This window comes from Bombina bombina, chromosome 7 (assembly GCF_027579735.1).
Source record: "Bombina bombina isolate aBomBom1 chromosome 7, aBomBom1.pri, whole genome shotgun sequence".
NCBI lineage: Eukaryota > Metazoa > Chordata > Amphibia > Anura > Bombinatoridae > Bombina > Bombina bombina.
The window spans coordinates 306733452-306752117 of record NC_069505.1 but is presented as its reverse complement, the minus strand read 5'-3'; the positions used below and the strand labels follow the sequence as shown (position 1 = coordinate 306752117).

Sequence of the window (18666 nt, the reverse complement as noted above, 5' to 3'; positions counted from 1 at the left end):
TGTGATGTATCAAGTCCACGGATTCATCCATACTTGTGGGATATTCTCCTTCCTAACAGGAAGTGGCAAAGAGAGCACCCACAGCAGAGATGTCTATATAGCTCCTCCCTTAGCTCCGCCCCCGTCATTCGACCGAAGGCTAGGAAGAAAATGGAGAAACTATAGGGTGCAGAGGTGACTGAAGTTTTTTAAATAAAAATATACTGCCTGTCTTAAATAAATTTATCAGGTAAGCATAAATTATGTTTTCTCTTGTAAGATGTATCGAGTCCACGGATTCATCCATACTTGTGGGATACCAATACCAAAGCTTTAGGACACGGATGAAGGGAGGGACAAGACAGGTACCTTAAAAGGAAGGCACCACTGCTTGTAGAACCTTTCTCCCAAAAATAGCCTCCGAAGAAGCAAAAGTATCGAATTTGGAAAATTTGGAAAAAGTATGAAGCGAAGACCAAGTCGCCGCCTTACAAATCTGTTCAACAGAAGCCTCATTTTTAAAAGCCCATGTGGAAGCCACTGCTCTAGTAGAATGAACAGTAATTCTTTCAGGAGGCTGCTGGCCAGCAGTCTCATAAGCCAAATGGATGAGGCTTTTCAACCAAAAGGAAAGAGAGGTAGCCGTAGCCTTTTGACCTCTCCGTTTACCAGAATAAACAACAAACAATGAAGATGTTTGACAGAAATCTTTAGTTGCTTGTAAGTAGAACTTTAAAGCATGAACCACATCAAGATTGTGCAACAGACGTTCCTTCTTTGATGAAGGATTAGGACACAGTGAAGGAACAACAATCTCCTGATTGATATTCCTATTAGAAACAACCTTAGGAAGAAACCCAGGTTTGGTACGCAAAACCACCTTATCTGCATGGAAAACAAGGTAAGGTGAATCACACTGTAAAGCAGATAACTAAGAAACTCTTCGAGCCGAAGAGATAGCTACTAAAAACAAAACTTTCCAAGATAGAAGCTTAATATCTATGGAATGCATAGGTTCAAACGGAACTCCTTGAAGAACTTTAAGAATTAAGTTTAGACTCCATGGTGGAGCAACAGGTTTAAATACAGGCTTGATCCTGACCAAGGCCTGACTAAACGCTTGAACGTCTGGGATATCTGCCAGACGTTTGTGTAAAAGAATAGACAAAGCAGATATTTGTCCTTTTAAGGAACTAGCTGATAATCCCTTCTCCAATCCTTCTTGGAGAAAGGACAATATTCTAGGAATCCTAATCTCACTCCATGAGTAACCCTTGAATTCACACCAATAAAAATATTTGCGCCAAATCTTATGATAGATCTTCCTGGTGACAGGCTTTCTAGTTTGAATCAGGGTATCAATGACCGACTCAGAGAAACCACGTTTTGATAGAATCTTTCGATCTCCAAGCAGTCAGACGCAGAGAAATTAGATTTGGATGCGTGAATGGACCTTGGATTAGAAGGTCCTGCCTCATTGGCAGAGTCCACGGTGGAACCGATGACATATCCACTAGGTCTGCATACCAAGTCCTGCGTGGCCATGTAAGCGCTATCAGAATCACCGAAGCTCTCTCCTGCTTGATTCTGGCAACTAGACATGGGAGGAGAGGAAACGGTGGAAATACATAGGCCAGATTTAAGGACCAGGGCACTGCTAGAGCATCTATCAGTACCGCCTGGGGATCCCGGGACCTGGACCCGTAACGAGGAAGTTTGGCATTCTGACGGGATGCCATCAGATCCGATTCTGGTGTGCCCCATAGCCGAGTCAGCTGGGCAAATACTTCCGGATGGAGCTCCCACTCCCCCGGATGAAAAGTCTGACGACTTAGGAAATCCGCCTCCCAGTTCTCTACCCCTGGGATATGGATTGCTGAGAGATGGCAAGAGTGATGTTACGGGTGTATTGTTAGAATGGATGTGGGAGTGGGGGGTCTCTCACTTGTAACCTTCCGCAATGGATAGACGTTTGGCGGCCTTAGCGTTCCGCTTTAAACTATTGGGTGTGCGCATGTTACCAAAGGTTTTTGTGTTATGCAGGTTTTAAAAAGGTTTGAAGAAGGGTTCGGTTGGGCCCTCTCCTGACCGTAGGTGACCTATTACTTTCTCACTATTGCAGGAGGTGTATACAGTTTTATCGGTGGTGTGCTTGTCGGATTTTGAGGTCTGCCTGTTTCGTGTGGCTTTTGTTCTAGCTTTCTTCTGAGCCTTTTGAATTTCGGAGTTGGTTCTATGGGGGGTTTGGCATTTTCGGATGTGGCCTTGTTTGACTCTAAGGTGGAGATATTTTTGAGGAGGAGTAAAACTGATCATCTAGGAAAAGGTAGGATGGTTGTTCTTTTTCCCAGTGGTTTGGAAGTTTGTCCTTGGCGTTGTTTGCGGGAGTATTTGTGGGTTCTCCCTGTCATAGGGGGCTCGCTGCTGGTCCATTGTGATGGTAGGCCACTGTCGCAATTCCAATTTAGGACGGTTCTTAACAAGTCTTTGGGTCGGTTGGGTTTTAACGTCAGAGATTTTGGGTCGCATTCCTTCCGCATAGGGGCGGCAACTGATGCTTCAGTGAGGGGTTTATCAGATTCGGTGGTTAAAGGCATTGGCCGGTGGGCATCCGGTCGGTATCACCTGTATGTTCGCCCGGAGTTGGGTGTTAAATTTGGTGGTGTTATTCTCTTTTTGTGTTTTAGGTGTCGAACGTTTGTGGTTAGTCGGCCACTCTTATTTATTGGGCTCGAAGAGCGGCTTCGGTGAAAGTGGATGGATTACAGTTGGGTATCCCTAAGTCGAGCTGTGAGATTAAATGGTTCGGTGTCAGGGGGCTTCGGTGGGACAGGTTGTTGCCTCTAGTGGTGGATTATTGCAGACGTTTTCAGCCTCCGACGGTGTTGTTGATCCACGCAGGGGGCAACGATCTTGGTTTTATGCCTAGGAGGGAGTTAGTGAGAAGCATGAAGAGGGACATTAGGAGGCTGGTGGATTTATTCCCTACGATGAGAATTGTATGGTCGGAAATTTTGCCCAGGATGGTTTGGAGGGTTGTGTGGGACCCAGTGCGCCTAGATAAAAGTAGACGCAACGTTAATAAGCTTATGGGGTCATTTGTCAGGAGGCTTGGTGGTTCGGTGGTCCATCATCCGGACTTAGCAGAGGTTGGTCAGGGTGAATTTTATTTGCCGGACGGGGTGCACCTTAACGATTTTGGCCTGCAGTTGTTTATACTTGATTTTAAAGAGGCTGTAGGAGCATTGGTGGGGTTGGCGGGACTGGGCTGAGATGTCAGGCCAGTTGGTGGCGGGCGTGCTAGCCCTTACAATTGCAGTAGATTATGGCCAAATTGTTTGTGTGGTATTTTACATTCCCATGGGGGGAATTCAAGATGGGGGTCTCTAAGGGCATGGGGTTCCTTAGAGACTTATGCTGATTATTGATAACGGGCTCAATCAATTGCACGGTTGGGTCCAGTGGATAGAGTGACGGCTATATATATATATATGTCTAGCACCGCTGTTTATGTGTAATGGGTTTACAATTATTTGTACTGTTATTTATTGAGTTAAAGGTTTTTTCTAAAGTTATTTATTAAATAAAGGAGCCACGGCCAATTTGTACCAACACTAAGTCTGATTGTCTTTATTTATGGGGTTCAGGTGTTTTTAAGGAAATGGTATTAAGGTATTTTGTGTAAAGGGCCGAAAATTAGTGACATAAAAGGTCATGTATTTCTGGGGTTGGCTGTACAAATCCTTTGTTCAGATAAGGATTGCCTGGTATTTCGGGACTGGAGTTGGACTGATATTACAGGAATATTCTCTCCTGTAAAAAGAATGTTAAAAGCACAGATAGGGCAGAAAGGGGGGGGGGGCATTAAGCACCATCCGTTCCTAGTTGAGCTCCTCTCTTTTGTGTTTTTGAACAGTTGTGTAGCTCGTGTTTATTCTTAAGCATCTCTCACAATGAGGAAACTGAACAGCTGGGCAGATAGCTTTTTTATAGCACCTGTGTATGAGCCAGGGTCACAACAAGTGAAGACAGAGGAGGAGATGTGAACAGGAACTGGCGATACCTGGCTGTCACCGCTAGGGAAATAGAGGAGGCTGAATCATATCAATTATTGATGACTGTTTAGCACCCTCACTAGCAATATTCACTTGTAGAAGCACTTTCTATATAAAGTTAATTACAGAAAATAATTATCTGGACTTTAGTTTTGATATAGATGTTTAGGCTATTTAATTGCACAAAGACAAAGCAGAAGATATGACATTATATTTTACATATGGAGTTCATATCACAATGAAGACCGATTTATTGACACTAATAGATAAAGAGAACACAAGACATAAAGCAGTCCAGTAAAATGCGGTCTGTGCACAGGATGAACATAAGGCCGGGCTTCGAGGAAGCAAATGTCACTCTGCAGAGAGCAGCAACCAGTGTCTTGCTCGCAGGCTCTGTCCTGACCTCATTACCCTGAGCAATACAACAAACATTTCCACTGTACACAAGCCGTTCGATCAGACGCAGGGATTTTATCACAGGACACACGCAGCAATCAGGGTGTCAATATGAAAACTAATTAAAACCTCAGGCAATTGGGTACAGCACAGACACAATGTCCTTGTCAGGATCCTGGGACCATTGTGTTCATTTCACGCTCACTGCACAAAGCAAAAACACCACTGACCTCCCCAAATACAGAACAGTCACTCTCAGAGCCCCTTGAGTGTACTGCAGAAAAGGCACACGCTGCAGAGGGTCAGATAAAAAGGTTTAACCCACACTTCTCAGTCCCAGCAAACAAAAACCTCACCGTACCCAACGCTGGTCTAATGGGTACCGCAGCATTAAGCTGGCACCTAACTACATTATATCACATCAAAGTACCCAACACTGGTCTAATTGGTACTGCAGCATTAATGTGGCACCTAATAACTACATTATATCACCTCACAGTACCCAACGCTGGTCTAATGGGTACTGCAGCATTAATGTGGCACCTAATAACTACATTATATCACATCATAGTACCCAACACTGGTCTAATGGGTACTGTAGCATTAACAAGGCACCAAATAACTACATTATATAATCTCACAGTACCCAATGCTGGCCTAATACATACTGCAGCATTAAGGTGGCACCTAACAACTATATTATATCACCTCACAGTACCCAACGCTGGTCTAATGGGTACTGCAGCATTAAGGTGGCACCTAACAACTACGTTATATCACATCATAGTACCCAACACTGGTCTAATGGGTACTACAGCATTAATGTGGCACCTAATAACTACATTATATCACCTCACAGTACCCAACACTGGTCTAATGGGTACTGCAGCATTAATGTGGCACCTAATAACTACATTATATCACATCATAGTACCCAACACTGGTCTAATGGGTACTACAGCATTAATGTGGCACCTAATAACTACATTATATCACCTCACAGTACCCAACACTGGTCTAATGGGTACTGCAGCATTAATGTGGCACCTAATAACTACATTATATCACCTCACAGTACCCAACGCTGGTCTAATGGGTACTATAGCATTAACGTGGCACCTAAAAACTACATTATATCACCTCACAGTACCCAATGCTGGTCTAATGGATACTGCAGCCTTAAGCTGGCACATAACTACATTATAGAACCTCACAGTACCCAACGCTGGTCTAATGGGTACTGCAGCATTAAGCTGGCACATAACTACATTATAGAACCTCACAGTACCCAACGCTGGTCTAATGGATACTGCAGCCTTAAGCTGGCACATAACTACATTATAGAACCTCACAGTACCCAACGCTGGTCTAATGGGTACTGCAGCATTAAGCTGGCACATAACTACATTATAGAACCTCACAGTACCCAACGCTGGTCTAATGGATACTGCAGCCTTAAGCTGGCACATAACTACATTATAGAACCTCACAGTACCCAACGCTGGTCTAATGGATACTGCAGCCTTAAGCTGGCACATAACTACATTATAGAACCTCACAGTACCCAACGCTGGTCTAATGGGTACTGCAGCCTTAAGCTGGCACATAACTACATTATAGAACCTCACAGTACCCAACGCTGGTCTAATGGGTACTCACCAGCACTCAGTGACTCAGGCATTTAAGCAAAGACAAGTCTGGGTGTAAAGCAAATAGGGGAAATTGAAAAACAAAAATATTAACACAACACATTAGAAAATCTCACAGAACACAAGTCTGGCAATCTCTTGCAAGCACATAACTAGACAGTAAAATGGATCCGTCAAATTATATAACTAACATCTATTTTGCTTTTAGTCATGCATGCATACATGTGACATACAGGACAAACACACGTACGTATACACACATCTCATATACAGGACACACACATGTACCTATACACGCATCATATACAGGACACACATATCATATACAGGACACACATATATACAGGACACACACACATACATCATAATACAGGACCCAAACATGTACATATACACACACACACACACACACACATCATATAAAGGACACACACACGAACATATACACACACGTCATATACAGGACACACACGTTCACACACAAACATACGTCATATACAGGACACACGTACATACACTTCATATACAGGACACACAGGTTCACACACAAACATAAGTCATATACAGGACACACGTACATACGTATACACACTTCATATACAGGACACACAGGTTCACATGCAAACATATGTCATATACACACGTTATATACAGGACACACGTACATACGTATACACACTTCATATACAGGACACAGGTTCACATGCAAACATACGTCATATACACACGTTATATACAGGACACACACAGAAAACACATGCACATACATACGTCATACAGGGGACATACACATGTACACGTCATATACAAGACAGACACGTCATATTCAGGACACACACACGTGATATACAGGACACACACGCATACAGAAGAATCACACAGACTTATAGGAAAGGCAGCTTCTGTCCCCAGACCTCACCTTTCAGCAGGACTGTCCGGCTCAATAAACCGTATGAGAGGAGGGGATGACAAGGTTTCTGTTGCGAATATCCCGCCCTGCAGCTGGATCCCAAACCCATTAAGCGGATCACCTCGCAGAACGATCTCAGTGCTCTCTGTGTGTATAATTTGCCCCCCTGGGCCCACTGTACTGGATGCCAAGGACACTGGAACAAGGAGAGGTTAGTGCTCACGGTTGCTTGTGTCAGACTGCGAGTACACAGGGGAAAGTTTAGTACTGAGAGACCCTGAATCCCAGAGACTTAAAGGGACATGAAACCCAAAAATTCTCTTTCATGATTCAGATAGAGAATACAATTTTAAACAACTTTCCAGTTTACTTCTATTATTTAATTTACTTCCTTCTCTTGTTATCCTTTGCTGAAAGGTTTATCTAGGCAAGCTCAGGAGCAGCAGAGAACCTATGTTCTAGCTGTTGATTGGTGGCTGCATATATATATATATATATATATATATATATATATATATATACACATATACCGAATGTGATTGGCTCACCCATGTGTTCAGTTAGAAACCATTAGTGCGATGCTGCTCCTTCAACAAAATGATACCAAGAGAATGAAACAGATTAGATAATAGAAGTAAATTAGAATGTTGTTTAAAAATATATTCTCTATATGAATCATGAAAGAAAAAATTTGGGTTTCATGTCCCTTTAAGCTCAGGAACTTGTAACATGACAATAGGAATTGCAGATATTCAGTTCCTTTACTTAAAATTAAAACAAGCACATTTTAAAAAACTAAACACATAAGCTTGTAGACCGTGTTACTGGCCAGCATTAGAGCTGTGGGATTTATCAGCCAATGAGCAATCTGTCCCTGGGGACCAGTCTTATACAAACATGCACTTCTGTGTGTTTAAAAGTTCTCTCAGGATAAAAAGGATGTCTGTGTCCCCTTAAAAGAATAGTCTAGTCAAAAATAAACTTATGATTCAGATAGAGCAGGCAATTTTAATTAACTTTCTAATTTACTCCTATTATACATTTTTCTTCATTCTCTTGGTATCTTAATTTGAATGTAAGCATAAGAGCTGGCCCATTTTTGGTTCAGCACCTAGGTAGCGCTTGCTGATTGGTGGATACATTTAGACACCAAACAGAAAGTGCTACCCAGGTTCTGAACCAAAAATGGTCCGGCTCCTATGCTTACATTCTTGCTTTTTCAAATAAAGATACCAAGAGTATAAAGAAAAAATTGATAAAAGCTATAAATTAGAAAGTTTCTTAAAATTGTCTGCTCTATCTGAATCATGAAACTTTAATTTTGACTAGACTATTGCTTAGAGCTTATTTTTACCTATATATCATTGGACACAATGCATTTTATTTAGTGTAACACAATATCTAAGTTTCAATTTATCACACGTAAAAGTAATCTAATGTAACATTATGTAAAGTGTTTGTTTTATTTCTATGGTTTGTTACGCACTCAGCATATTATAGAAATATCTGTTACATCCCCTGACCCACTCAGGCTTACAAGAGCTCTTGTGGTCTTTCCTGCGCTGCCGTCTCCTGGTCATCGTGGTACGGGGACTCATCTGATGTGGAAGAGTATTGGAATTCTGGCAGCCAAACCCTGGTGTCCCCGCTGAGGACGACGATGAAAAGTTAGTGGCAACGAGAGCTGGAGGAATAAAATGGAGAATTATTAGAGTGTACACTCCCCTCCCTGGTAACGTGTGACCCAGAGCTGACATTGTTCACCCCCGGTAACGTGTGACCCAGAGCTGACAGTGTACACATTATATTCCCTCCCCAGTAACGAGCGACTCAGAGCTGACAGTGTAAACCCCCCTCCGAGGTAACGTGCAACTCCGAGCTGACAGTATGTACACCCCTCCCCAGTAACATATGAATCAGAGCCGACAGTGTACATCCCCCCCCCCCGGTAACGTGTAAACCAGAGCTGACCGTGTACACCCCCCATCCTGTAACATATAATCCAGACATGAGAGAGCACAGACCTCACTTTACTGGTAAGCTATGGATGAGAGGACACAATCACATCTGTAATGAAATGACTTGCTTTATATTAACCCCCACATAACAAGACCTTGCCAAACCTAAGGAACAGAACTAATATACCAACAAATGCACTCATGCTGGTGACATAGACTTGCAGAAGTCACCATAAACAAAAGTTCAGTTTGACATTTTCTCTTTCACATGAAAATGTTAAATGAAACTTAAAATCTTCCAATGAACATTACTGCCAGTAGATTCTCAGGTTGGACACAATTAGTTAGTGGAGTGTCTCTGGGTTCTGTTCTGGTTCAAATTCTTTTTAAATCGGTTTATTAACGATCTTGAAATGGGCTTCAGAAGTGAAGCGTCAGTGTTTGCAGATAATGCAATCTGAACTAAGGCAATGCAATCTGAACAGACTGCTACAGAGGAATAAATTGGGGATCGGGCAGGCAAGTGGTACATGAGATTCAATCTAAATAAATGCAAACTTATACTTTCAACTCATATGCTAAATGGGTTTGAGTTCGGGATATTATTAAATGAGAAGAATGTAATGTCAGTCAGTAGTTGTAAAGGCCAGTAAGGTGCTGTCATGCTTAAAATGAGGTATACATTCACATGGTGGAAATAGAATTGTGATTATAAATCATCAGTAAGACCCCCACCTTGAAATTGTGGTGCATTTTTGGGAATCAGTTACTAAGAAGGACCTTATAGACCTGAAAAACGTGCAGAGGAGGATATGGAATTCTCTGTCCAATGAGGTTGTTTTAGCAAATTAACAAGATGCTTTTAAAAAGGGTCTAAACGCTTTTCTGGAAAAGCAGCATATACAGGAATATAACAGTACAGACAGTAGCTTGTTGATAACAGCATGTACAGAGATAGAAAAGTACTGACAGTACAGTAGCTTGTTGAAAGTAGCATATAAAGAGGTAAAACAGTTAGTACTGACAGTAGCTTCTTGATCAGCATATACAGGGATATAACAGAACTGACCATACAGTAGCTTGTTGATAGCAGCATACACAGAGATATAACAGTACTAATAGTACAGCAGCATATACAGAGATAACAGTACAGCAGCTTTTTATAGCAGCATATACAGGGATCTATTCATTAGTGCTGACAGTACAGCAGCTTGTTAATAGCAGCATATACATGTATATAAAACAGTACTGACAGTACATCAGCTTGTTGATAGCAGCATATACAGGGATATAACAGTACTGACAGTACATCAGCTTGTTGATAGCAGCATATACAGGGATATAACAGTACTGACAGTACATCAGCTTTTTGATAGCAGCATATACAGGGATATAACAGTACTGACAGTACATCAGGTTGTTGATGGCAGTATATACAGGGATATAACAGTACTGACAGTACATCCGCTTGTTGATTACAGCATATAAAGGGATATAACAGTACATCAGCTTGTTGATAGCAGCATATACAATGCTATAACAGTGCTGGCAGTATAGCAGCACATACAGGGATATAAAAGTGCTGGCAGTATAGCAGCAAATACAGGGATATAACAGTACTGACAGTACAGCAGCTTGTTGATAGCAGCATATACATGTATATAACAGTACAGCAGCATGTTGATAGCAGCTTATACAGGATATCAAAATGTATGCTTACCTGATAAATTTATTTATTTCTTGACGGATCATCATCAATTACTGTTGGGAATATCACTCCTGGCCAGCAGGAGGCGGGAAAGAGCACCACAGCAGAGCCGTTAAGTATCACTTCCCACAACCCCCAGTCATTCGACCAAAGGAAAAGGAGAGAAAAGGAAACATAAGGTGCAGAGGTGTCTGAGGTGTATATAAAAAAACATGTCTGAAAAACAGGGAGGGCCGTGGACTCACCGTGTCAAGAAATAAATAAATCAGGTAAGTATAAATTTTATTTTATTTCTAATGACACGGTGAGTCCACGGATCATCATCAATTACTGTTGGGAATCAATACCCAAGCTAGAGGACACAGATAAGGGAGGGACAAGACAGGTAAACAGAAGGCACCACTGCTTGAAAAACCTTTCTCCCAAAGGACGCCTTGGCCGAGGCAAAAATGTCAGATCTGATCAACAGTTGCCTCATCTTGAAGGCCCATGAGGAAGACACCGCCCTGCTGGAATGAGCTATAAATCTCTCAGGAGGCTGCTGTTCAGCCGTCTCATATGCCAAACAAATACTACTTCTCATCCAAAGAGAAGTGGCAGTAGCTTTCTGACCTTTACGAGTCCCAGAAAAGCAAACAAACAAAGCAGAAGACTGACAAAGTCCTTTGTAGCCAGCAAGTAGATTTTAACAGCACGCACAACGTCTTAGTTGTGTATTAGACGATCCTTATGAGAGGATTAGGACAGAGAAAAGGAACAACAATTTCCTGATTAATATTCCTGTTCGAAACCACCTTAGGAAGAAAAAACAAACTTGGTACGTAAAACTGCCTTATCCGAATGAAATATGAAATGAGGAGAATCACACTACAAGCCGAGAGTTTGAAACTCTCTGAGCAGAATAGAACGTGGAAATAAAGAAAACCTTTCAAGATAAAAATTAAATATCTGCGGAATGCAATGGCTCAACCTGAGCCTGTTGCAAAAATTAAAAAACAAGGAAAGGCTCCAACAGGAACTACTGACTAAAACACAGGCCTGAAGTAACCAGGGCTTGACAAGAATACACATCTGGAACATCCGCCAGACACGTGTAACAAGAGAAATGCAGACATTTGACTCCGCCAGACCCTGACAACCCTTCTCAAGACCTTCCTGGAGAAAAGAGAACATCCTAGGATCCTGACTCTACTTTCAAGAGTAACCCTTGGAATCTCCCCCCTAAGGTACTTACATCATACCCCATGGAAAAATACCAGTAACAGGCTTGTGATCCTGAATCAAGGTCACAATGACCACTGCAGAAAAACCATGCATAGACAAAACTAAGTGTTCAAAACACAAAACAGAAAGTCCTAGCTAATACAAGTTTGAATGAAGGAAGGACCCAAATCGGAATGTCCTTCTTCAGGAACAACCTTCAGGGAGGAAGAGATTACATTCCAAAGGCTGCATATTAGGACAGCTTGCTAACCTCGAGACCTCTAAACGTATCTAGGAAGCTAGTCGTACTTAGACAAGGGTTAATCTGGATAGATCAGAAAGAGTGCCCGGATAAAAGGTCTGACTTCTCAAAAAGTCAGCTCCCAGAATTCCCTCCAGGAAAAAAAAGAAGGAAAACGGCAATAGTGAGCATCCGTCCACTCTAGGTTCCTCCCAGGTAGTTTTATTCAGACCACTGAGGAAAAATTGCCCAACTAGAACCTGATAAACCGGGTTAAGGACAACTGATCAACAGCACATTGCATATCGATCTAAACTCCAAGAGGAATGGAAAAACAGACTCCTCCCGAGTCCATAGTCCCTAGCCCAAATGGCTGGCGACCATGGCGCTATCAACCAAGCAAGTCTCCAGGGAATAACCTTGACTCTCTCTAGAAAGCCTGTCTTCTAAGACAGATTCACTGGGACCCTGTATAACTATCCGGGCATGCGTAACAGTAGAACTCTCGGATGGAACGAGCAAAAGGACGATGTCCAACAAAAAGACCATAAGATCATACCTTAAGCCACTGAAGGCCTAATAGAAATGTATAAAGAGGCCAGATGGAAAATCCTTGATTTTCTGACCTTCTGTCAGAAAAAAGGTTCAGGGATATGGAAACTATTATGGTCCCTGAGAAAAACTACCCCTGTAGTTGGAACAAGGAAACTCTTTTCATATTCACTTCCCATCCATGGGAATGAAGAAAAAACAGACAACGAGATCCCTGAATGAGAGTCTGCTTGATGGGAGGACTGCGTCTGAACCAACATGTTGTCCAGGAAGGGCACCAAACTGAAAGTGTTTGACAGAATGACAAAACTCAGGAGCTTGAAGATACACGTCCTCCAGATCTATGATCATCATGAACTGAAAAAAATGATTTAATTTTGAAGGATGGAACACTGAGAAAAACTAGTTGAGACACTTAAGGTCTAAGCTAGGACGAAAAGTTCCCACCCAATGAAAACGCCTCTCTGCTATCTGGACCACAGATAAAAACTGAAATATGGAATCTGCGCCTGGGACTAAGGGTTTGATTCTATTTAGTAACCCTGAGGCACAAAGTCCGCCGTCTATCCGGGACATGTCATACCCATGTTTGAAGAAAACCAGAGAGCATCAGCCTCCCAATAGCACGAACCACATCTAGATTGTGTAACAAACGTTCCTTTTTAGAAACTGGATTAGGACACAGAGAAGGAACAACTATTTCCTGGTTAATATTTCTATTAGAAACCACCTTTGGAAGAAAACCAGGCTTGGTACGTAAAACTACCTTATCTGTATGGAACACCAGATAGGGTGAATTACACTGCAAAGCAGACAATTCAGAAACTCTTCTAGCAGAAGAAATAGCAACCAAAAACAAAACTTTCCAAGATAGTAACTTAATATCTATGGAATGTAAAGATTCAAACGGAACCCCTTGAAGAACTGAAAGAACTAAATTTAGACTCCAAGGAGGAGTCACAGGTCTGAAGACAGGCTTGATTCTGACTAACGCCTGTACGAACGCCTGAACATCTGGCACGGCTGCCAGACGTTTGTGCAACAAGACAGACAGAGCAGATATCTGTCCTTTTAGAGAACTAGCTGACAGACCTTTCTCCAATCCCTCTTGGAGAAAGGAAAGTATCCTTGGAATCCTAATTTTACTCCATGAGTAACCCTTGGATTCGCACCAACAGAGATATTTCTGCCATATCTTATGGTAAATTCTCCTGGTTAAAGGCTTTCTAGCCTGAACCAGAGTATCTATAACTGATTCCGAAAACCCACGCTTAGATAGAATCAAGCGTTCAATCTCCAAGCAGTCAGTTGCAGATAAACTAGGTTTGGATGTTCGAATGGACCTTGCACTAGAAGGTCCTGTCTCAAAGGTAGCTTCCATGGTGGAGCCGATGACATATTCACCAGGTCTGCATACCAAGTCCTGCGTGGCCACGCAGGAGCTATTAGAATTACCGAAGCCTTCACCTGTTTGATCCTGGCTACTAGCCTGGGGAGGAGAGGAAACGGTGGAAAGACATAAGCTAGATTGAACGAACAAGGCGCCACTAAGGCATCTACCAGTGTCGCCTTGGGATCCCTGGACCTGGACCCGTAGCGTGGAACCTTGGAGTTCTCCTGAGACGCCATCAGATCCAGATCTGGAATGCCCCATAGCTGAGTTAACTGGGCAAAAACCTCCGGATGAAGTTCCCACTCCCCCGGATGGAAAGTCTGACGACTCAGATAATCCGCTTCCCAGTTGTCTACACCTGGGATGTGAATTGCTGATAGGTGGCAAGAGTGATCCTCTGCCCAATTGATGATCCTGGATACCTCCCTCATTGCCAGGGAACTCCTTGTTCCCCCTTGATGATTGATGTACGCTACAGTCGTCATGTTGTCCGAATGAAATCTTATGAATTTGGCCTCTGCTAGTTGAGGCCATGCCAGGAGCGCATTGAATATCGCTCTCAGTTCTAAAATGTTTATCGGGAGAAGAGATTCTTCCCGAGACCATAGACCCTGAGCTTTCAGGGAGTCCCAGACCGCGCCCCAGCCTAAGAGACTGGCGTCGGTCGTGACAATGACCCATTCTGGTCTGCGGAAACTCATTCCCTGAGACAGGTGATCCTGAGAGAACCACCAGAGGAGCAATTCTCTGGTTTTCTGGTCCATATGAATTTGGGGAGACAAATCTGCATAATCCCCATTCCACTGTTTGAGCATGCACATTTGCAGTGGTCTTAAATGAATTTGGGCAAATGGAACCACGTCCATTGCCGCAACCATTAGTCCTATTACCTCCATGCACTGAGCTATGGAGGGCTGAGGGATGGTTTGAAGAATTCGACAAGTGTTTAAAAGTTTTAACTTCCTGACCTCTGTCAGAAAGATCTTCATTTCTACCGAGTCTATTATCGTTCCCAGGAAGGGAACCCTTGTGGATGGAGACAGGGAACTCTTTTCTACGTTCACCTTCCAACCGTGAGACCTTAGAAAGGCTAGAACAATATCCATATGAGCCTTCGCTTTGTGGAAGGATGACGCCTGAATTAAGATGTCGTCTAGGTAAGGTGCTACCGCAATGCCCCTTGGCCTTAGCACCGCTAGAAGGGACCCTAACACCTTTGTGAAAATTCTTGGGGCAGTGGCCAATCCGAAGGGAAGAGCCACAAACTGATAATGCTTGTCCAGGAAGGCGAACCTTAGGAACTGATAGTGAACTTCGTGGATTGGAATATGCAGGTATGCATCCTTTGGGTCCACGGTAGTCATGTATTGACCCTCCTGGATCATAGGTAGAATTGTTCTAATTGTTTCCATTTTGAACGATGGAACTCTGAGGAATTTGTTTAGAATTTTTAAGTCCAGAATTGGCCTGAACGTTCCCTCCTTTTTGGGAACTACAAACAGGTTTGAGTAAAAACCCAGTCCCTGTTCTGCTTTTGGAACTGGTTGTATCACTCCCATTTTTAAAAGGTCTTCTACACAATGTAAGAATGCCCGTCTCTTTGTCTGGTCTAAAGACAAGCGAGACATGTGAAACCTTCCCTTTGGAGGAAGGTCCTTGAATTCTAGGAGATACCCCTGAGAGACAATCTCTATCGCCCAGGGGTCTGGGACATCTCTTGCCCAAGCCTGAGCAAAGAGAGATAGTCTGCCCCCTACTTGATCCGGTCCCGGATCGGGGGCTATCCTTTCATGCTGACTTGGTAGCAGGAGCAGGCTTTTTGGCCTGTTTCCCCTTGCAATGGTTTCCATGCTGGTTTGGGCTGGGATGCGTTACCCTCTTGTCTAGAGGCTGTAGAGCTAGGAGCCGGTCCGTTCCTGAAATTACGAAAGGAACGAAAATTAGACTTATTTTTTGCTTTGAAAGGTCTATCCTGTGGAAGGGAATGGCCCTTTCCCCTAGTGATGTCTGAAATAATCTCTTTCAATTCTGGTCCGAATAGGGTCTTACCCTTGAAAGGAATATTAAGTAATTTTGTTTTGGACGACACATCCGCCGACCAAGATTTTAGCCAAAGCGCTCTGCGCGCCACTATTGCAAAACCTGAATTTTTCGACGCTAGCTTAGCTAATTGAAAAGCGGCATCTAAAATAAAGGAATTAGCCAACTTCAGTGCGTGAATTCTGTCCATGACTTCATCATATGGAGTCTCCTTCTGGAGCGAATTTTCTAGTTCATCGAACCAAAAAGACGCCGCCGTGGTGACAGGAATAATGCACGAAATTGGTTGAAGAAGGAAACCTTGCTGAACAAAGATTTTCTTAAGCAACCCTTCTAATTTTTTATCCATAGGATCTTTGAAAGCGCAACTGTCCTCTATTGGTATAGTTGTGCGCTTAGCTAACGTTGAAACTGCCCCCTCTACCTTAGGGACCGTCTGCCACGCGTCCCTTCTGGGGTCAACAATGGGGAACATTTTCTTAAATATAGGAGGGGGAACAAAAGGTACACCTGGCTTCTCCCACTCCTTAGTCACTATATCCGCCACCCTCTTGGGTATCGGAAACGCATCAGAGTGCACTGGGACCTCTAAAAATTTGTCCATTTTGCACAATTTCTCTGGAATCACCAAAGGATCACAATCATCAAGTGTAGCTAGCACCTCCTTAAGTAGAGCGCGGAGGTGTTCTAGCTTAAATTTAAATGCAATGGTATCCGGGTCTGCCTGCTGAGAAATTTTTCCTGTGTCAGAAATTTCCCCCTCAGACAGGCCCTCCCTCACCGCCAACTCAGATTGATGTGAGGGCACAACAGATAAATTATCCTCTGCATCTGCTTGCTCATCCTCTGTATTTAAAACTGAGCAATCACGCTTTCTAGGAAAAGCTGGCAGTTTGGATAAAAAGGCTGCTAGAGAATTCTCCATTACTGCTGCTAATTGCTGCATAGTAACAGCCATTGGCGCGCTAGATGTACTAGGTATCGCTTGTGCAGGCAAAGCTGGTGTTGACACAGAAGGAGAGGCTAATGAACTATCCCCACTACCTTCATCTAAAGAATCATCTTGGGCAACGTCTTTAAATGTGACAGTACTGTCCTTTATCTGTTTGGACGCTATGGCACACTTCACACATACATTTAATGGGGGAACCAACTTGGCCTTTATACACACAGAACATAGGCTATCTGAAGGCACAGACATGTTAGACAGACTTAGGCAAAACTTTAATGCAATAAAAGTTATTTTATACAAAACCGTTACTATCTCTTTAAATAATAAAAGTACACACTTTATTACTGAAACGTCAGAAAAACATCAAAGAAATATCCGATCTTTATGAATTTTTCACCACAGTGTCTTAATGCTTTGAAAGTATTGCACACCAATTTTCAGACAAATTAACCCTTTAATGCCCAAACCGGAGCTAATAATAGCAATTAACCGGTTAAAAACACTAAAGTCCCATGCCACAGTCTCTACTGCGGCGTTTACCTTCCTTAGGGGTTATTCAAATAAGTAATAAGTCTCTCTGAAGTTCTTTTCCAAGCCTCTGGACACTCCACGTGAAGCTGCATGAACTGCCTAGTGAAAAGCAACTGCGCAACTGAGGCGCGAAAATGAGGCCTCCTCCCTCTGCATTCCAGAGTGAAGGGGCCTTTCTGACAAGATTAGGTGTCTAAACAACTGCCAGACGTAATATAATTCCCCAAAAGTGTTTCAAAGTCTGAAAACCACTTAAAATGTCACAAACATGTTAAAAAGAAATCTACTTAGCCCACAATAGTGTCAACCAGCATAGAGCCCTAGTTATAAGCCTTAATTCTGTCACTGAGTCTAAGAAAATGACTTACCTATCCCAGAAGGGATAACTGACAGTCTTCTAGCATTACTTGGTCTTGTTAGAAAAATGACTGATCATACCTTAAGCAGATAAGCCTGCAAACTGTTCCCCCCAACTGAAGTTCTCTGGTTTCAACAGTCCTGCGTGGGAACAGCAATGGATTTTAGTTACTGGTGCTAAAATCATACTCCTCTTTTAACAGAAATCTTCATCACTTTCTGTTGTAGAGTAAATAGTACAAACCGGCACTATTTTAAAATAACAAACTCTTGATAGAAGAAATAAAAACTACAACTAACACCACATACTCTTTACCATCCCCGTGGAGATGCTACTTGTTCAGAGCGGCAAAGAGAATGGCTGGGGGGCGGAGCTAGAGGGGGGGCTATATGGACAGCTTTGCTGTGTGCTCTCTTTGCCATTTCCTGTAGGGAATGAGAATATCCCACAAGTAAGGATGAAGCCGTGGACCAGATACACCAATGTAAGAGAAAGAAAACCCTGATTTCTCCCATTCCTGGATAAAAACTCCAAGCACGGACTGGAACAGGAAACATATCCACAGAGAAGAAACATCAAGCAACTATGAAGTTGACAAAATTCTGTGGGGTTGATAACGATAGGCGTATCGGAGTCGCCCGTAGAAGCCAAAACCTCCTTTAACCATACACGAAGGTGATCAAGCTTAAATCTGAAGAATACCACTTCAGCATCAGATAAAGGAATTGTACTGTCCGA

At 42.8% G+C, this 18666-nt stretch overlaps 1 protein-coding gene across 1 annotated transcript in view; it reads right to left on the bottom strand.

Moving 5' to 3' along the window:
* Positions 1–18666, bottom strand: part of GRIP2 (glutamate receptor interacting protein 2) — a 165130-nt gene that overhangs the window by 104588 nt on the left and 41876 nt on the right. The window contains exons 11-12 of the mRNA XM_053720917.1: positions 8530–8676; positions 7002–7188 (exon numbers count right to left, since the gene is read on the bottom strand). Of these exons, the coding sequence (XP_053576892.1) occupies positions 7002–7188; positions 8530–8676 (334 nt within the window). The remainder of the gene's footprint in view (positions 1–7001; positions 7189–8529; positions 8677–18666) is intronic.